Source organism: Ranitomeya imitator, chromosome 8 (assembly GCF_032444005.1).
Source record: "Ranitomeya imitator isolate aRanImi1 chromosome 8, aRanImi1.pri, whole genome shotgun sequence".
Lineage (NCBI taxonomy): Eukaryota > Metazoa > Chordata > Amphibia > Anura > Dendrobatidae > Ranitomeya > Ranitomeya imitator.
In genome coordinates, this window is record NC_091289.1 from 19,743,711 (window position 1) to 19,765,592 (window position 21,882).

At 46.2% G+C, this 21,882-nt stretch overlaps 1 protein-coding gene across 1 annotated transcript in view; it reads right to left on the bottom strand.

The window, feature by feature from the left end:
- LOC138647489 (uncharacterized) overlaps positions 1 to 21,882 on the bottom strand; it is a 79,365-nt gene that overhangs the window by 11,780 nt on the left and 45,703 nt on the right. Inside the window, exon 10 of the mRNA XM_069736507.1 lies at positions 7,113 to 7,230. Coding sequence (XP_069592608.1) covers positions 7,113 to 7,230 — 118 coding nt within the window. The remainder of the gene's footprint in view (positions 1 to 7,112; positions 7,231 to 21,882) is intronic.

Genomic DNA, 21,882 nt, shown 5'->3' on the forward strand with positions numbered 1-21,882 from the left:
GAGATATCCTGGTCTGGAGAAGTTAGTTAATCAGTTGGAGAGAGACAGTGGACATAGAAGGAAGTCTGGAACTGAGTGCAGACAGCGGAGCCGTGCAGCCAGGATTGAGCTGCAGCTCCAGGAAGGAAGGATAACCCGAGGGGTTGAATGTGGGAGAGCTACTGAGGGAAGGAGCAGAGGAGCGATAAAGGGCTCAGAGGGGAACTACGACCGGGCACCCTCAGAGCCAGAACACAGAAACTGGGCACTGGGAGCCCGAGGACGTGTCGCTCTCCAGGACGCACGACAGAACCAGAGGGCTAAGAACTGTATGTGATTTGCCCACACCACACCTGAAGACGCAGCAGCACCTGAAGAGCCCGGGTCATGATAGAGACCCTGTAAAATGGCTCAAGCTGCCTGCCATACAGGTACCTGTCCTAGGACAGGGGAAAGAAGGGGTACCTTGCCAGCAAGCTTCAGGCAGCAGGGACCTCGCACACCAGCGTTAGTAGGAAAGGCTCACTGATCTCAACTGGAAAAGGGATTCATCTATTGCCTCCAGGCCGGCCGGACCACCGCGACACTTGTACCTGGTACCCTGGACTGAGATGGATTGCTACCATCAGTAAACCAGGTAAAGACTATCATACGGTGTCCTTTGTTATTTATCGGCATACACCATCATTGCCGCCCTCACCTTGGGAGCCCTGAGGACCCCACTACACCGCCATACCATCACCCCAGAGGACCCCTTTAAGCGGCGTCGGTCCCTACTGACTGAAAACCACAGGTGGCGTCACGAACAATAGACTTTATTCACAATTCCCCTTACATGACCTTTCCCCTTTAAGTGAGCGCTCAGGGCCACGGACTGGGTCAAAGCCACAGTGACATCCTCTTTAAGATGCACCCCCACGGCCCAGGCGGGCGACTCACACAGCCAGCGCTTGGCAGAGAAGGTGGCGCTAGCACAGGGTGCGTGTGCCATATAGAATTTTGATAACTGACACGAACCTTCAAGCTACTCTGCTCAGCAACTCACAGGCGGTGGACACAGAAGGACCAGCTCTCCACTTTCCCAAATGATGTGGATTGCCATATTTGGCCCATGATCCCCGAGCTGGACACATGTAATTTAGGTTGCCTTGGTATTAGGAAGAAAAAACAAAGTAGCAGTAGTGCTTCTAGAGCCAATTTACTTGCCTTGGGCTTAATGCCCAAGGATCTCAAGGCAAGCGCCACTTTGAACTGTATGGGTATCGACATGATGCCGATATGGTTAGATCCAGAACAAAAAGCAAAGACAGCGTAGATGGCAGAGATGCACAGAAGCAATAATGTCACCATATTATGCCGCCTTTCTGAAGAGTAGAAGTGTGCTCAGATTAGGTGAGTGCAAACTTTTTTTTGTAGGGGGTGACTCAAAAGTGACATTATTACTGGTCATTATTACTTTTGGAGGGGGCACTGAGAGGCCATCATTACTTTTTAAGGCAGAAGTAAAGATGTATTAATACTTTCTAAAAAGGGCATTCAAGGGGCATTATTTGTTTTAATGGAGTCTTCGGAGGGCAGTATCTGTTTAAAGGAGCCATAATGTGTTTCAATGGAGCATTCAGAGAGGATTATTTGTTTTATTTGGGCAACATTTGTTTTATGGAGGCAATCAGGGGCATTATTTGTTTTAAGACGGCACTCGGGTGATATTATTTGTTTTAGGGTAACATTGAGGATCATTACTGGTTTCAAGGCCACACTCGGAAGTAAAGATGAGCTAACCCGAACTTAAAAGTTTCAGGTTCGCAGCGGACAGTTAGTGTCCGGTGCTAAACACAGAATACGGAATTCTGCCTGAAGTCTGATGCAATCTTCAGAGTTCCAGGGAAGTCCAGGAGAGAAAGAGAGAATTTTCCAGCTCAAAAGTTCGGGTCTCCATTGTTTTCAATTGGATTCGGGTCCTGGTTCAAGTTCGGCTACAATTCTGGTCCCCAAACCGAACTTTGAAATAAGTTTTGGGTCACATACCAGAATCGGAACTTCCACGGGTCCGCTCATCCCTACTCAGGAGGCATTATTTGTTTATGAGAAGCACTATAATTACTAAGCTAATAACACTTTGCTAAAGGTACCTTCACACTGAACAACTTAACAACGATAACGATAGCGATCCGTGATGTTGCAGCATCCTGGATAGCGATATTGTTGTGTTTGACACGCAGCAGCGATCAGGATCCTGCTGTGACATCGGTGGTCGGAGCTAGAAGGCCAGCACCTTATTTCGTCGCTGGATCACCCGCTGACATCGCTGAATCGGCGTGTGTGACGCCGATCCAGCAATGTTTTCACTGGTAACCAGGGTAAACATCGGGTTACTAAGCGCAGGGCCGCGCTTAGTAACCCGATATTTACCCTGGTTACCATTGTAAATGTAAAAAAAACAAACACTACATGCTTACATTCCGGTGTCTGACGCGTCCCTCACCGTCAGCTTCCCGCACTGACTATGAGCGCCGGCCATAAAGCACAGCGGTGACGTCACTGCTGTGCTCTGCTTTACGGCCGGCCCTCACAGTCAGTGCGGGAAGCTGACGGCGAGGGACGCGACAGACACTGGAATGTAAGTATGTAGTGTTTTTTTTTTTTTTTACTTTTACGCTGGTAACCAGGGTAAACATCGGGTTACTAAGCACGGCCCTGCGCTTAGTAACCCGATGTTTACCCTGGTTACCTGGGGACCTCGGCATCGTTGGTCGCTGGAGAGCTGTCTGTGTGACAGCTCTCCAGCGATCGGCATCGTTGTCTATATCGCTGCAGCATCGCTTAATGTGACGGTACCTTAATGGTGTTGGGATCCTGTCCTGTAAAAGCTCTCCCACGGACACCACGTGCATTTTTTTAACCATTCTCCTGCCAGGTTTTCCTCCCGATAGTTCATCCATCACACACTAACCAGCTTTACTGCAGCGTAAGCTTGTGTTTCCATTACTATCCAAAAGCGCTAATACTGGCCGCGGCCTCCAACACTTTGAATAATATATCATTTTGGCCACGTACCACCAGATAATGTCCCTGATTTGTTTCCTAGTAAAATATTCTGAAAGTGGTGTTGATATTACCTAATGACTAGTGATGTTTAAACAAACTGCTTCATCAGAGCAAAACCGAGCGACGGCAAATAATTCTTTCAAAAATATAATATGATGAGGAAATATTGTCCTCCCATTTTTATTATTCAGCGGTGAAGTGGAAATGAAGTATTCTTATGTAGAAGAAAGAAGATTCGAAAGAAGTACAATAATTTATTCATTGTGATTGTTAATATATATCGATCTTTACTCAAGTTAAATGGAAGCTCTTTTTTTAACCTCATGCACAATTTCTCGTTTTCTCCTTTTTGCACCAAACATCTGGATGGAGTTACCGTATATGGCCTTCAACCACCATTGCGGGTCACTAAATATGGGTAAGACAGGAGGACCACCATAGCGGGAGGTACACCAAGAGTTTTTTGAGGCTTTCAAAAACTACTAATTTTTCAAACAGGAAACTCTCCTCTTTTAGGTGAGTTTTTGGAGGAGTTTTTGCTTTATAAAGTGGTTTTGAAGAGTTTTCCGAGAGGGTGTTTTTTAGGGTGGAAACTCTGTAAATCCTCCTTTAAATACTCAAACGTTTTTGCATAGTGGTTATATATGCACATGACTAGAGGTGAGTGAACCTGGACTGTAAAGTTCGGGGTTTGTATCAGACACCTAGTGTCCGATGCTGAACTCAAAACACGGACTTTTTCCCGGAAGTCTACTTTAGTGTTCGGAGTTCTAGGAGAACAGAAGAGAGAAACTCTACTTTCTTTGGCGACCCCCTAGCCCTTACTATGACAATTTTACAGCACTAAAGTTCAGGTCACCATTGAATTCTATGGGACTATGGGATTCGGGTAGAGTTCTCATACCCAAACCAAACTTTGGACTACAGTTCAGTCAAACCCGAAGAACCCGAACATCCACTGGTCCACTCATCCCTATACATTAAGACACGGAAACCACCTGAAAAAACTATTAAAATAATGTCTATCTAAAAATGACTCACTGTGCACATGTTCAGTCTTATGAAAGTATTTTTAACCACTTCAAGTTTTTAAAAACATCAAGCGATTCAAAGAAGTGACTGGTCTATTCTTCTGGCACTTTTTATGCTTGGGCAACATTCTGAGACTAGAACGGCGCATCATCAAATGACCTTTTACATTGGTAAGTCTCTAGCTTCTCAATAATGGGTCCAAACACTTGATACGTGTTCTTACATAACATCATTATCACCTTTCTTTTGTTAATATCAATACATATTTTACATGCAATCATTTTTGCTTTAACATATTCCATTGAATGCACCTTTAAAAGATTTGTCCGCATTAGATAATGCCCTTTTTCTCAGAAGTATTCCCAAATAGTAAGATAATCTCAAGATGTACTGCTGCTGAGACCTCCAGCGATTAGCTGCAATCTAGCAGTAGATGCTTTTATCCCCTACAGTGCCTCCACAGGAGAAATTAGGTATTACATGCTTCCCGTTGAAATCAATTAACTGTATGTCTAAACAAGATGTGCTGGGTCCTTCAAAGAGAGAGATATACTCTTTGAAACTTCCGTACTTCATAGATAGAGGTCGTGAGTGTCAGATTACCCCACTTAGGAAACACTAAATTGGGTATTTTAAAAAAAAAAATTATATTCTAAACCAAACAACCCCTTTGGGACTCTAAAGGTTTTTTTTTTAACTAAGTTTACAATTTTTGTAAATGTTCCAACGTGTACAATACAACGAATCTGAATGGTCCCAAATGTCATAACATAAAATACGCATTCATTCTCATTTGCAAACCAATTTGGAGCTTAATAGGCCAATGAGAATTGTTGGCCTCATCTGCAAATTGTTTTAACGGATCAGTACAAAGCCAATACCCCCATTTCTCCTAATGACCACTAATCGCTTGACAACGTCGTGTCACCTTTAAAACTCCTACCAAAGCCAAAGCAACGACAATTAGATCGCAAGCTCCAACGGGGCTATTGAATCTTCATCATACAGAATGCCTACAAAGATGCTACCAAAATTCTGGCATTCTCGGAGACGAAGATTTTGTGTGAAGAAGTCTTTGGATGAAAAGTCAGTGCAGAAATTTCCTCGGTTGTGTTTTTTTTTTAATTTGGAGAGCTGCCATTGTGCATCTTCGTAGGCAAGAATCATTTGAATTATTTCCAGATTACCTACAACAAGTGCCAACGTACTAATGTGCTGGTGTATTGACTGTGCTGTGCTAACAGCCTATTAGTGATTTATTTCCCACGCCAGAATTTCATTTAGTAAAAAAAATGAAAACCTTTCCTAGAAGAAAAAAAAAATAATAAGAGCAACGCACAATTAGTAATTAGAATTTCTTCTTCTTTCAGAACTTATGTGTCCTAAGCTCAACATTTGGGGAAAGGTCTATGTCAGAATCGGAACGTCGATGTTACTTTATTGTTTGGCTCGTCTAATTGTTGATGGCAATGATACAATACAGTAAGCAATGGCGTTTTGGGTCATAACTATGAATCTGATGGCTTGTTCCTGTATCTTTTTGGCACGTACATCATAGACTTGACTATGCTGAGCGAAGAAAAATTTACTGTTTAGAATACACATTCCACAAAGGACTCCAAAGTCGTTGAATGCAGATTAGCTCAAAGTTACATCAAATTTTTTGGGACCAAATGGGATGTGCCTTATTATGCTTTGAGGTCTCCCTAGATTCCAAAGAATAATAAAATGTAAAAAAAAAAATGTACTCACCTCTCCCAGGCTCTCAGCCATCCCTCTACGCAGCTCCTTATCTTCTCCTCTGGTCCTCTTCTAGGTGCTTCCTATCATTTTCTGTCTTCACAGTGGTGCTCAGCACCTCTCACAACATCATGACATGCTTTGCCCTTCATCAAGGTGTTCCAAGACTATTGTCAGCGCCTGAAGCACCGAAGACCACTTTGAAGACGAAAAAAGGCTGGTGACACTTAGAAGAGAAACGGAGAACCAGGAGCTGCATCGAGAGATGGTAAAAAGAGCAACTGTTACAATTTGTATTTTTTAAGCCCTCTCCAGCCCTTTGGAATCCAGCAAAATGGCAGACTTTTGGGTGAATCCAAAATTTCTGTAAAATTCAAAATCAATTTGATTTACTTCTAGGCAAAACTATACGGTAGTTTTCCTTTTCATAGACACAACTTTGACAAAAATTTAGGCAACAGGAAAAATCCATCCTCAGAGTTATCCTTTACTAATTTCCAATAATAGGTAAATTAATGCTTGGACAAGGATATGGTGACACAAATCAGTTTAATTACCACGTTCACGATCATGGGGCAGATTTACTACTCCTGTCAATATTTATATAGTGGAGATTTAAATTAGACAGTGTGAAAATGAGTCAATGTCTCAAGTGGGATTATATATTTGCACACCTTTAGGAACCTTTGTCTAACTTTGCACCACCTATTGTTTGACTTAATTTGCATCAATTTTTGTACCTAATTTTTGGCACAATTTGAGGACCTGATGTCCCAGGTTAAGCCACTTCCTTTATTTTCCCTCCCTACATATTCACAGATGGACAAGACAGTGTTTGCAGAATGCCAATTGTCTCATTTTACTCAGTTGATCGTTGGTGCTTCAGACCATGTTGGGATTTCCTGCTCTGAATGGGACAGAAAGTGCCATTTTTTTAGTTTCTCAGACATTGAACTCTTCACAGGATTCGCAAAGAAAATTTTTTATGTAGCGGCAATTTTAAAATGTTAAAAAAAATTGTTTTCGACTGTGGATCTAAAATGTTTTACGATTTGACTTTGACTATTTGTATTATCTACAATTCTATCTGTCTGCCTCTGGAATGATATTTGAAAAAATTCTAACAAGTAAAGGTTTATGTGAAATTGGATTCAGTAATTCCCTCTTGGATAATGTTTGACGTAGACCTTTGGGAACTTGTTAGACTTCACTGAAATTCAACTCAAGGAACCCCAAAAAAACAAATCAAAACATTGGGCTAACAATATGGTGGAGGATCTTGCCCAATAATTTCCATTCCTGCAAGTACTTACGGTGATATGCAGTTGACTCTCACACCTCTGTCAATCCATTCTGTTCCCAACGTTTGAGTTAATTTCACAACGCCAGCCTTTGAGGTGTTGTACGCCAACTGCTTCTGAGGGTGCGGTACTACAAGAAAAATGGAGGAGGAACCATTTATTTAGGATTAGATACTGATTACAGAGTTTATTTGAGAAGGTCTATATGAGTGATACATGGTCAGACCTTCAGAACGACAATGAGGTAGCCATATTCTACAAACCGGTCACTTGTCTTCCTATAAGTCAATCTTGGATGTATGCTTGATGGTATATCAGTCAACTATAAACATCATGTAGCCCATAATGGCAAGATACAATGTTCGATAGCCGCTGTTACTTCCTTCTTCCTATGTGGTCTAACTAGTCTCAGCTGAAAAGGGAACCACAGTGTAGTCCGGTGAGTGCCATTGTCTCATCATAGTTTACTTGGCACAGATTTCTTGTGGTTGAAACTGGTATTACAGCTCCTTTTGTAGTGCCTGTCCCTAGCACTGCAGCTGCATTTGTTGTGACTGCCCCTGGTACTGCAGCTCCTTTTGTAATGACTTTCCCTAGTACTGCAGGTCATTTTGTAGTGACTGTCTCTAGTACTGAGGTTATTTTGTAGTGACTGAGTGGCACCCCAGGAGTTCGGGTACCACAGTAGTGCTGCCTCCCTCTCGGGGAGGGTAGTGCTATGCCTGGAAACAAGAGGGATTCCTTTGGCAGGTAAGCTGTACACACAACACATTCTAACTCCAGGCCAGAAAGGGGAGCTCAAGACCCTGTTTTAGGGGAACTTCCCTGATATCCATCCTGGTCTGGAGGAGGAGTTAGTTTAGTCTGGAGCAAACAGTGAAGGCAAAGGAGCAGAGAAGAGATCAAGGGCTAGAGGAGGCTGTGTGAGGGCCTCCTTGAGCAGAGTGCAGAAACCGGGTACCGGGAGCCTGAGGCTGTGGTGAGCTGCAAGCCCCATAGCAGAACCGGAGGGCATAGGACTATACATGAGTTACCCACACCACAGCAGCAATTTAGAGCATGGAGTCACCGTGCCAGAGACCACAAGTGAACAGCTCAGGCTGCCTGCTGTGCAGGTGCTGTCCCAGGACAGGAGTGAGAGAAAAGGGTACCTTGCTAGGACTACAGGCAGCAAAAGACCATAAACCAGCGCAGAAGTAGAAGGCCCCTAACCTGACCTGCCAAAGGGATCCTTACTTGTTTGAGGGCTGCCTGGACTCCAGCTACACCTATTACCGGTACCCTGGACTGAGGCTGAATACCATCTCAGCTCCAACAAAGTGTTAATCCGCATAGCGGGGAAGCCCACTCAGTGCACAGGTAATTGCATGAACTGATACTGCAGGCATGTGTACAGTAGTAAGTGCTCCGTGAGCCAGGGTGCCACTCCAAAGAAAATAGCCACAATGGATACAAAAATTGAAAGGAACGGATGGCACTCACCGGCTAAAAAACTTCTTCATTCCAATGCTTTAAAACATCGGCGTCGGGAGGATGGGAGCAGGAGTGGAATGGACAACAGCCGTTTCACGCTGTAGTGGCGCTTCTACTGGTCACTGTTGGGACCAGAAAACAGCGCAGAAGTGGAAGGCCCCTAACCTGACCTGCCAAAGGGATCCTTACTTGTTTGAGGGCTGCCTGGACTCCAACTACACCTGTTACCGGTACCCTGGACTGAGGCTGAATACCATCTCAGTAAACCAGGTAAAGACTGCAACCCTGTGTCCTCTGTTATTTGTCGGCATACAACATCCTTGCCACACACTTTGGGAGCCCTGGGGACCCCGCTTCACCTGTGGGAAGCGTCATCATCTAGCCGCCAGACCATCAGCCCCAAAACCCCTTTAAGCGGCGTCGGTCCCCACTGACCGAACACCACAGGTGGCCTCACGACAAACTTTATTCAAAAACCCCTTTAAAGACCAACCCCCTTTAATTGGGCGCCCAGGGCACGGACCGTGTCGCAGCCTCTGTGACATTCCCTTTAAGAGCGACCGGACTCGGTGGCAAGTACCCCAGGCCCTAGCGGGTGACCCGACTGTCCTTAGTACTACAGGTCATTTTGGAGTGACTGTCCCTAGTACTGCAGGTCATTTTGGAGTGACTGTACTTGGCAGTGCATCCTTTTTTGCAGTGGCTGCATACATATCTCCTATCCACAGGGTAGGTGATAAATATATGATCAATGGGATAAGTAAGATTCAACTGATAATGGGTCCCATGCCTGTGTGTGAATTGACTAGTATTGCTCATGAATGACCTCCTCTCCATTCACCATGGATGGATCTGTGGGAATGGTAACACGCATGTATGACCATCATTCCCATAGACAGTGAGCAGAGTAGTGCGCTACGCATGCACACTAATACTCCATTCACATAGACGACTTTTGTTCTTATGATCAGTGGGGATCTCAAGGGGTGAATCCCCTGCAACCATACATTTAAACCTAACCTAAGGATAACCGATTAATTTTGGATAACCTCTTTAAATATCACCCATTTTCATACCTTCTAGACCACCGCAGATACAAGCTACGACTTGATAATTCATAGACTGTTCTTCAGATCAAATTTTACTCAAAATGGTGGGGTGGGGTGTAGTCAAGGCGGAGGAGATGGTAAACCAAGATATTGATTCTGATTCTTCTATTTTTCCCACACTCTGACTCCGATTTCACAGTCCTGGGTGAAATTTGTATCAGTAAGTATAGTCTGGGACATCTGTCCCGTTTGAGCATTTGCCCCTGATTGTCCTTTGATTGATAAGTTCAGAAGATGACTAGATGTACAGCCAAACATGGATCATGGATGAGCAGTTTTTCGAGTTTGGCCAGTTTTTTTTAGAGGATCAGATCAGTAGCGTAGCTACCGGGGAGACAGAGGGTGCGGCGCCCTGGGCCCAGTGCTCAGAGGGGGCCCACCTGGTGCTACGCTACTGTAACTGTATCGGCGCACACAGAGCACCGATACAGTTATCTTCTGCGGCAGAGCAGGGAGAATTGATCTCCCTACTCTGTCGCCGGCTGCTATGGGGCTCCTGAGCAGGCGGGGGACCCCGAAGCCAGCAGTGGGCCCCCGCCTGTCATTGTAAGGTCAGCTGTATCGGCATTTAGCTGATACAGCTGACTGCAATGATGAGGGAAGGAGCGCTGCACTGCGCTCCTTCCCCCATCATCCCCCTGTCAGCCTCTGACGTCGCCGACGCTGACAGCGGGCGCGATGACATCACTGCCCGGCCCGCTGTCAGGAGATGAGCGGGAGCTCAGAGCAACGCAGGAACCAGGAAGAAGAGAGGTGAGTATTTATTTTTTATGGCGTGCTGCCAAATACTACAGGGTCTGCCTATGGGGGGGGTCTGCCTTATACTACAGGGTCTGCCTATGGGGGGTGCTGTCTTATACTACAGGATCTGCCTATAGGGGTGCTGCCTTATAGTACAGGGTCTGTCTATAGGGGTGCTGCCTTATAGTACAGGGTCTGTCTATAGGGGTGCTGCCTTATAATACAGGGTCTGCCTATGTGGGTGCTACCTTATACTACAGGGTCTGCCTATGGGGTGCTGTCTTATACTACAGGGTCTGCCTATAAGGGTGCTGCCTTATACTACAGGGACTGCCTATGGGGGTGCTGCTTTATACTACAGGGTCTGCCTGCGGGGTGCTGCCTTTACTAAAGGGTCTGCCTATGGGGGTGCTGCCTTATAGTAAAGGGTCTCCCTCTAGGGGTGCTGCCTTATAGTACAGAGTCTGCATATGGGGTGCTGCCTTATACTACAGGGTCTGCGTATGAGGGTGCTGCCTTGTACTACAGGGTCTGCCTATGATGGTGCTACCTTATACTACACGGTCTGCCTATGGGGTGCTGTCTTATACTACAGGGTCTGCCTGCGGAGTGCTGCCTTATACTACAGGGTCTGCCTATGGGGGTGCTGCTTTATCCTACAGGGTCTGCATGCAGGGTGCTGCCTTATACTACAGGGTCTGCCTATGGGGGTGCTGCCTTATACCACAGGATCTTTCTATGGAAGTGCTGCCTTATACTATAATGTCTGCCTATGGGGGAGCTGCTTTATACTACAGGGTCTGCCTATGGGGGTGCTGCCTTATAGTAAAGGATCTCCCTATAGGGGTGCTGCCTTATAGTACAGGGTCTGCCTATGGGGGTGCTTCCTTATACTACAGGGTCTGCCTATGAGGGTGCTGCCTTATACTACAGGGTCTGCCTATGGGGTGCTGTATTTTATTACAGGGTCTGCCTGCAGGGTGCTGCCTTATACTACAGGGTCTGCCTATGGGGGTGCTGCTTTATACTACAGGGTCTGCATGCAGGGTGCTGCCTTATACTACAGGGTCTACCTATGGGGGTGCTGCCTTATACCACAGTGTCTGCCTATGGGGGTGCTGCCTTATACTACAAGGTCTGCCTATGGGGAGCTGCTTTATACTACAGGGTCTGCCTATGGGGGCTACCTTATACTACAGGGTCTGCCTATGGGGGGGTGCTGTCTAGTACTACAGGATCTGCCTTTAGGGGTGCTGCCTTATAGTACAGGGTCTGTCTTTAGGGGTGCCGCCATATAGTACAGGGTCTGTCTATAGGGATGCTACCTTATACTACAGGGTCTGCCTATGGGGTGCTGTCTTATACTACAGGGTCTGCCTATAGGGGTGCTGCCTTATACTACAGAGACTGCCTATGGGGGTGCTGCTTTATACTACAGGGTCTGCCTGTGGGGTGCTGCCTTATACTAAAGGGTCTGCCTATGGCGGTGCAGCCTTATAGTAAAGGGTCTCTCTATAGGGGTGCTGCCTTATAGTACAGGGTCTGCCTATGGTGGTGCTGCCTTATACTACAGGGTCTGCCTATGAGGGTGCTGCCTTATACTACAGGGTCTGCCTATGATGGTGCTACCTTATACTACAGGGTCTGCCTATGGGGTCCTGTCTTATACTACAGGGTATGCCTGCGGAGTGCTGCCTTATACTACAGGGTCTGCCTATGGGGGTGCTGCTTTATCCTACAGGGTCTGCATGCAGGGTGCTGCCTTATACTACAGGGCCTGCCTACGGGGTGCTGCCTTATAGTAAAGGGTCTGCCTGTAGGGGTGCTGCCTTATAGTACAGGGTCTGCCTATGGGAGTGCTGCCTTATGCTACAAGGTCTGCCTCTGGGGTGCTCTCTTATACTAAAGGGTCTGCCTATAGGGGTGCTGCCTTATACTACAGGGTCTGCCTATGGGGTGCTACCTTATACTACAGGGTCTGCCTGTTATGTTTGCTAATGACAGGTGTTATGAAGGCAATCCAGAAACACAGTGTGCTTAGCGATCAGAGCGCACACAGTGATCTGACAAATACCCAAAAATACAAGAACGAGCTCTGAGACGTGGAAACTCTGTAGACTGCACACCTGATCCTATCCTAAACACAACTAAAAGCGGCTGTGGATTGCGCCTAACAACTACCTAGGCAACTCGGCACAGCCTAAGAAACTAGCTAGCCTGAAGATAGAAAAATAGGCCTGACTTGCCCCAGAGAAATTCCCCAAAGGAAAAGGCAGCCCCCCACATATAATGACTGTGAGTAAGATGAAAAGACAAAACGTAGGGATGAAATAGATTCAGCAAAGTGGGGCCCGATATTCTAGGACAGAGCGAGGACAGTAAAGCAAACTTTGCAGTCTACAAAAAACCCTAAAGCAAAACCACGCAAAGGGGGCAAAAAAAAACCACCGTGCCGAACTAACGGCACGGCGGTACACCCTTTGCGTCTCAGAGCTTCCAGCAAAACAAAAGACAAGCTGGACAGAAAAAAAGCAACAAAAAAGCACTTAGCTATACAGAGCAGCAGGTCACAGGAACAATCAGGAGAAGCTCAGATCCAACACTGAAACATTGACAAGGAGCAAGGATAGCAGCATCAGGCGGAGTTAAGTAATGAAGCAGTTAACGAGCTCACCAGAACACCTGAGGGAGGAAGCTCAGAAGCTGCAGTACCACTTGTGACCACAGGAGTGAATTCAGCCACAGAATTCACAATAGTACCCCCCCCCTTGAGGAGGGGTCACCGAACCCTCACCAGAGCCCCCAGGCCGACCAGGATGAGCCGCATGAAAGGCACGAACAAGATCGGAAGCATGAACATCAGAGGCAAAAACCCAGGAATTATCTTCCTGAGCATAACCCTTCCATTTAACCAGATACTGGAGTTTCCGTCTAGAAACACGAGAATCCAAAATCTTCTCCACAATATACTCCAATTCCCCCTCCACCAAAACCGGGGCAGGAGGCTCAACACATGGAACCATAGGTGCCACGTATCTCCGCAACAACGACCTATGGAATACATTATGTATGGAAAAGGAGTCTGGGAGGGTCAAACGAAAAGACACAGGATTGAGAACCTCAGAAATCCTATACGGACCAATAAAACGAGGTTTAAATTTAGGAGAGGAAACCTTCATAGGAATATGACGAGAAGATAACCAAACCAGATCCCCAACACGAAGTCGGGGACCCACACGGCGTCTGCGATTAGCGAAAAGTTGAGCTTTCTCCTGGGACAAGATCAAATTGTCCACTACCTGAGTCCAGATCTGCTGCAACCTATCCACCACAGAATCCACACCAGGACAGTCCGAAGACTCAACCTGTCCTGAAGAGAAACGAGGATGGAACCCAGAATTGCAAAAAAATGGAGAAACCAAGGTAGCCGAGCTGGCCCGATTATTAAGGGCGAACTCAGCCAACGGCAAAAAGGACACCCAATCATCCTGGTCTGCAGAAACAAAACATCTCAGATATGTTTCCAAGGTCTGATTGGTTCGTTCGGTCTGGCCATTAGTCTGAGGATGGAAAGCCGAGGAAAAGGATAGGTCAATGCCCATCCTACCACAAAAGGCTCGCCAAAACCTTGAAACAAACTGGGAACCTCTGTCAGAAACAATATTCTCAGGAATGCCATGCAACCGAACCACATGCTGAAAGAACAAAGGTACCAAATCAGAGGAGGAAGGCAATTTAGCCAAGGGCACCAGATGGACCATTTTAGAAAAGCGATCACAGACCACCCAAATGACTGACATCTTTTGAGAAACGGGAAGGTCAGAAATGAAATCCATCGAAATATGTGTCCAAGGCCTCTTTGGGACCGGCAAGGGCAAAAGCAACCCACTGGCACGAGAACAGCAGGGCTTAGCCCTAGCACAAATCCCACAGGACTGCACAAAAGTACGTACATCCCGTGACAGAGATGGCCACCAGAAGGATCTAGCCACTAACTCTCTGGTACCAAAGATTCCAGGATGACCAGCCAACACCGAACAATGAAGTTCAGAGATAAGTTTATTAGTCCACCTATCAGGGACGAACAGTTTCTCTGCTGGACAACGATCAGGTTTATTCGCCTGAAATTTTTGCAGCACCCGCCGCAAATCAGGGGAGATGGCAGACACAATGACTCCTTCCTTGAGGATACCCGCTGGCTCAGATAAACCCGGAGAGTCGGGCACAAAACTCCTAGACAGAGCATCCGCCTTCACATTTTTAGAGCCCGGAAGGTACGAAATCACAAAGTCGAAGCGGGCAAAAAATAACGACCAACGGGCCTGTCTAGGATTCAAGCGCTTGGCAGACTCGAGATAAGTCAAGTTCTTATGATCAGTCAATACCACCACGCGATGCTTAGCTCCTTCAAGCCAATGACGCCACTCCTCGAATGCCCACTTCATGGCCAGCAACTCTCGATTGCCCACATCATAATTACGCTCAGCGGGCGAAAACTTCCTGGAAAAGAAAGCACATGGTTTCATCACTGAGCAATCAGAACCTCTCTGTGACAAAACCGCCCCTGCTCCAATCTCAGAAGCATCAACCTCGACCTGGAACGGAAGAGAAACATCTGGCTAACACAACACAGGGGCAGAACAAAAACGACGCTTCAACTCCTGAAAAGCTTCCACAGCAGCAGAAGACCAATTAACCAAATCAGCACCCTTCTTGGTCAAATCGGTCAATGGTTTGGCAATGCTAGAAAAATTACAGATGAAGCGACGATAAAAATTAGCAAAGCCCAGGAACTTTTGCAGACTTTTCAGAGATGTCGGCTGAATCCAATCCTGGATGGCTTGGACCTTAACTGGATCCATCTCGATAGTAGAAGGGGTAAAGATGAACCCCAAAAATGAAACTTTCTGCACACCGAAGAGACACTTTGATCCCTTCACAAACAAAGAGTTAGCACGCAGGACCTGAAAAACCATTCTGACCTGCTTCACATGAGACTCCCAATCATCTGAGAAGATCAAAATGTCATCCAAGTAAACAATCAGGAATTTATCCAGATACTCACGGAAGATGTCATGCATAAAAGACTGAAACACAGATGGAGCATTGGCAAGTCCGAACGGCATCACTAGATACTCAAAATGACCCTCGGGCGTATTGAATGCAGTTTTCCATTCATCTCCTTGCCTGATTCTCACCAGATTATACGCACCACGAAGATCTATCTTAGTGAACCAACTAGCCCCCTTAATCCGAGCAAACAAGTCAGATAACAATGGCAAGGGATACTGAAATTTAACAGTGATCTTATTAAGAAGGCGGTAATCAATACACGGTCTCAGCGAACCATCCTTCTTGGCTACAAAGAAGAACCCTGCTCCCAGTGGTGATGACGATGGGCGAATATGTCCCTTCTCCAGGGATTCCTTCACATAACTGCGCATAGCGGCGTGTTCAGGCACGGATAAATTAAATAATCGACCTTTAGGGAATTTACTACCAGGAATCAAATTGATAGCACAATCACAATCCCTATGCGGAGGTAGAGCATCGGACTTGGGCTCTTCAAATACATCCTGATAATCAGACAAGAACTCTGGGACCTCAGAAGGGGTGGATGACGAAATCGACAAAAATGGAACATCACCATGTACCCCCTGACAACCCCAGCTGGATACCGACATGGAATTCCAATCCAATACTGGATTATGGGTTTGTAGCCATGGCAACCCCAACACGACCACATCGTGCAGATTATGCAACACCAGAAAGCGAATAACTTCCTGATGTGCAGGAGCCATGCACATGGTCAGCTGGGCCCAGTATTGAGGTTTATTCTTGGCCAAAGGTGTAGCATCAATTCCTCTCAATGGAATAGGACACCGCAAAGGCTCCAAGAAAAACCCACAACGTTTAGCATAATCCAAATCCATCAGATTCAGGGTAGCGCCCGAATCCACAAACGCCATGACAGAAAACGACGACAAAGAGCATATCAAGGTAATGGACAGAAGGAATTTGGACTGTACAGTACCAATGACGGCAGACCTAGCGGACCGCTTAGTGCGCTTAGGACAATCAGAAATAGCATGAGTGGAATCACCACAGTAGAAACACAGACCATTTAGACGTCTGTATTCCTGCCGTTCAACTCTAGTCATAGTCCTATCGCACTGCATAGGCTCAGGTTTAACCTCAGGCAGTACCGCCAAATGGTGCACAGATTTACGCTCGCGCAAGCGTCGACCGATCTGAATGGCCAAAGACAAAGACTCATTCAAACCAGCAGGCATAGGAAATCCCACCATGACATCCTTAAGAGCCTCAGAGAGACCCTTTCTGAACAAAGCTGCCAGCGCAGATTCATTCCACTGAGTGAGTACTGACCATTTCCTAAATTTCTGACAATATACTTCTATATCATCCTGACCCTGGCACAAAGCCAGCAAATTTTTCTCAGCCTGATCCACTGAATTAGGCTCATCGTACAGCAATCCGAGCGCCAGGAAAAACGCATCGACACTACTCAATGCAGGGTCTCCTGGCGCAAGAGAAAATGCCCAGTCTTGAGGGTCGCCGCGCAAAAAAGAAATAATAATCAAAACCTGTTGAATAGGATTACCAGAAGAATGAGGTTTCAAGGCCAGAAATAGCTTACAATTATTTTTGAAACTTAGAAACTTAGTTCTATCTCCAAAAAACCAATCAGGAATAGGAATTCTTGGTTCTAACATACATTTCTGATCAATAGTATCTTGAATTTTTTGTACATTTATAACGAGATTATCCATTGAAGAGCACAGACCCTGAATATCCATGTCCACACCTGTGTCCAGAATCACCCAAATGTCTAGGGGAAAAAAAAAGTGAACACAGAGCAGAAAAAAAAAAAAATGATGTCAGAACTTTTTCTTTCCCTCTATTGAGAATCATTAGTTGGGCTCCTTGTACTGTTATGTTTGCTAATGACAGGTGTTATGAAGGCAATCCAGAAACACAGTGTGCTTAGCGATCAGAGCGCACACAGTGATCTGACAAATACCCAAAAATACAAGAACGAGCTCTGAGACGTGGAAACTCTGTAGACTGCACACCTGATCCTATCCTAAACACAACTAAAAGCGGCTGTGGATTGCGCCTAACAACTACCTAGGCAACTCGGCACAGCCTAAGAAACTAGCTAGCCTGAAGATAGAAAAATAGGCCTGACTTGCCCCAGAGAAATTCCCCAAAGGAAAAGGCAGCCCCCCACATATAATGACTGTGAGTAAGATGAAAAGACAAAACGTAGGGATGAAATAGATTCAGCAAAGTGGGGCCCGATATTCTAGGACAGAGCGAGGACAGTAAAGCGAACTTTGCAGTCTACAAAAAACCCTAAAGCAAAACCACGCAAAGGGGGCAAAAAAAACCCACCGTGCCGAACTAACGGCACGGCGGCACACCCTTTGCGTCTCAGAGCTTCCAGCAAAACAAAAGACAAGCTGGACAGAAAAAAAACAACAAAAAAGCAAAAAGCACTTAGCTATACAGAGCAGCAGGTCACAGGAACAATCAGGAGAAGCTCAGATCCAACACTGAAACATTGACAAGGAGCAAGGATAGCAGCATCAGGCGGAGTTAAGTAATGAAGCAGTTAACGAGCTCACCAGAACACCTGAGGGAGGAAGCTCAGAAGCTGCAGTACCACTTGTGACCACAGGAGTGAATTCAGCCACAGAATTCACAACATCTGCCTATGGGGGTGCTGCCTTATACTACAGCGTCTGCCTATGTGTGCTGCCTTATACTACAGGGTCTGCCTATGGAGCGCTGCCTTATACTACAGGGTCTGCCTATGGGGGTGCTTCCTTATACCACAGGGTCTGCCTATGGGGGTGCTGCCTTATACTACAAGGTCTGCCTATGGAGGAGCTGCTTTATACTACAGGGTCTGCCTATGGGGGCTGCCTTATACTACAGGGTCTGCCTATGGGGTGCTGCCTTATATTACAGAGTCTACCTATGGGTGCTGCCTTGTGCTATAGAGCCTGCCTATGGGAGGTGCATTATACAATATAGAGTAGGCCTATGGGGAGTGCATTATACTATATTAAGGACTATCTGGTGCATTATACTATATTAAGGACTATCTGGTGCATTATACTATATTGAGGACTATCTGGTGCATTATACTATATTGAGGACGATCTGGTGCATTATACTATATGGAGGCTATCTAGAGGGGCATCATACAGTGTGGAGATTACAGTTAGGAGGCCATCACACAGTGTGGGGATTACAGTGAAAGGGCTATCACACAGTGTTGGGGCCATCAAGCAGTTTGGGGGCTACTAAGGGGTCAGTATACTGTGTGGGTGGTACTATACATTGAGGGGGCATTATACTGTGTATAGGGGAGCTGTACAGGGGGGAGACTCGGGACAGTATTAAATGTAAAGTAGGCACTTATTGTTATAGGGCAGTGGTCCCCAACTCCAGGCCTCGAGGGCCGCCAACAGTGCAGGTTTTCAGGATTTCCTTAGTATTGCACAGGGGTTGGAATCATCACCTGTGCAGATGAACACATTACCACCGATGCAATACTAAAGAAATCCTGAAAACCTGCACTGTTGGCGGCCCTCGAGGCCTGGAGTTGGGGACCCCTGTTATAGGGGAACTCAGGTTACTGTGACTATCAAAGGGGCACACAGGGCAATATTACTTTCTAGGGGCAAAATATGGGCACTGTTTTCTAGGGCACTTGCACCCAGCATTACTATATTATAGAGGGGTGCTTTAGAATTTAGAGGGCACAGTGAACCACACAGCAGGTGCAGTAATAGGGACACATATGGCAGCAGCGGCTCAGTATTGGGGTATCAGGTGCAGTAATAGGGACACATACGGCAGCAGCGGCTCAGTATTGGAGTATCAGGGGCAGTAGTAGGGACACATACGGCGGCAGCGGCTCAGTATTGGGGTATCAGGTGGAGTAATAGGGACACATACGGCAGCAGCGGTTCAGTTTTGGGGTATCAGGTGCAGTAATAGGGGGGACACATACGGCAGCAGCGGCTCAGTATTGAGGTATCAGGTGCAGTAATAGGGACACATACGGTAGCAGCGGCTCAGTATTGGGGTATCAGGGGCAGTAATAGGGTCACATACTGCAGCAGAGGCTCGGTATTGGGGTATCAGGTGGAGTAATAGGGACACATATGGCAGCAGCGGCTCAGTTTTGGGGTATCAGGAGCAGTAATAGGGACACATATGGCAGCAGCGGCTCAGTTTTGGGGTATCAGGTGCAGTAATAGGGACACATATGGCAGCAGCAGCTCAGTATTGGGGTATAAGGAACAGTAATAGGGACACATACGGCAGCAGCGGCTCAGTATTGGGGTATCAGGTGCAGTAATAGGGACACATATGGCAGCAGCGGCTCAGTATTGGGGTATAAGGGGCAGTAATAGGGACACATACGGCAGCAGCGGCTCAGTATTGGGGTATCACTGGGAGTAATAGGGACACATATGGCAGCAGCGGCTCAGTATTGGGGTATAAGGGGCAGTAATAGGGACACATACGGCAGCAGCGGCTCAGTATTGGGGTATCAGGTGCAGTAATAGGGACACATACGGCAGCAGCGGCTCAGTATTGAGGTATCAGGTGGAGTAATAGGGACACATACGGCAGCAGCGGCTCAGTATTGGGATATCAGCAGGATGAGGAGTTTGTGCAGGTTGGGAATAGATGGTGATGGGGCTGGAATATGAGAAGTGAAATGTGTCTTTGTTGTAATCTCTGCAGACGAGTCCTGGCTGGAAGAAGTTGTCATGTCGGCCTGGGCCAGATGGAAAAGACGGGAAAAATGAACGATTCCATCAGAGAGCATCAATGGTAAGTCATTATCTGTAACTGTGCTGTGATCACTTATATGTTCTGTAGGACTGGTATCTACCACTAACCATATGGCGGTAATATCCATGTTGGTCTTTATATAGAGATTATTTTCAGTAACAGCGCGGTCATGTGCTGAGGTCCTTAGGGTGCGTCACCCAGTTGTAATCAAGGTTACCTGGTTAGGGGCCCACTCAGAAGCTTCGCCTCCCCTGATCCAAAACCCTAGCTACGCCTCTGGATCAGATATAACTCATGTATAAATTGGTCGTGCTATTTTATTTTTTCTTTGCCTTTAGAGTCCATTTCTTTCTCTTGGCAGTAGAAGAGTTACGACCATAATCTACTGCTTCTCTCTAACAAGATTTGCAAAAACAGACTTTTTTTTTCGTTGAAAGATTCTGTAGCAAACTCATCCTTCTAGATTTTCCCCGTGGCGGCGAGCTGCTAAACACACATTTTATTAAACACATTTACAGAATAGTCATGAGCTCCCTTGTAGCTTTTCAGAAAACTCATTCGGCATTTCACTAGACTCGTCTCAAGTCAGCCCTCATAACAATTTCTTATTTTCAGAGATGCTTTAAAATGTGAAGGATAAGTCTCCGGAGGACTATGGCGATGGAGCAGAGAAGCTGAAGATCACTTAGATCTCTAGACTCCAAATCCCATCATGTGCTCCGGGACCCTATATTTTTATATAAAGTAATTAAACAGACCATTGGGTTGCATCTAAGCTTTGGAAACTATTGGACTTCTTGAGACTTTTTGGCCCGAAAAGAGGAGGCCATTCTACAATCAGAATGTGTTAAAGTTGAGCGCCAAGAGGTCCTATTAGATTAGAAAACCATGGCTGCCTTCTTCCAACAACAGCACCGCACCCGTCGAAAGGTGGACCTGCATCAATCGGCAGAACAGAATTTTTTTTTATCCCTGATGGAGCACTTTTATTGCGTTTTGTGCGCATTCAGATGTCTGTACAAATCGGACCTCAATGGTCGAGGTTCTCCTGACCTGAGCGTGATTTATTCATAGAAATATCTCGGGGTCGGGAGACATGCGGCCAGTCCGTGCATTGCAGTCCGACTGCAGACCGATTTGTCCAGACGTTTGAATGCGCCCTTAGAATGGATCGACAATTCAGATGCCCGACGGCTGCTCCGTTCATTCATTATTGAGCTCCCGGAAAAAGCCGAATTCGGTATTCACCAGTCCAGTAGGGTATTAAAGGAGCGGCGTTCAGACAGTCCATGCAAGTCCCACTAGTTGGACCCCCACAGATCAACTCATCCTTTGGAAACTCATCCACATGCTGCTTTTTTTTGTGGAGAATCTTGACGGAATTTTTTTACAAAACATATCAGTTCTTTGCGCAGAATCCTTGTGGATTTGCCCCGGAGCATAAAAAAGGGGGCAAAATCTGCCACAAAATCCGCTACAAAATCCACATGCAAAACAGATTCTGCAAATCTATTGAGTCGGTAAGATACTCGCCGTGTAATGCCAGACTAAAGTTTTTTTTTGGTTGATCAACAAAGATCAGATCTCAGCTGGCCAGAAGAAGTTTTTGTGTCCCACAT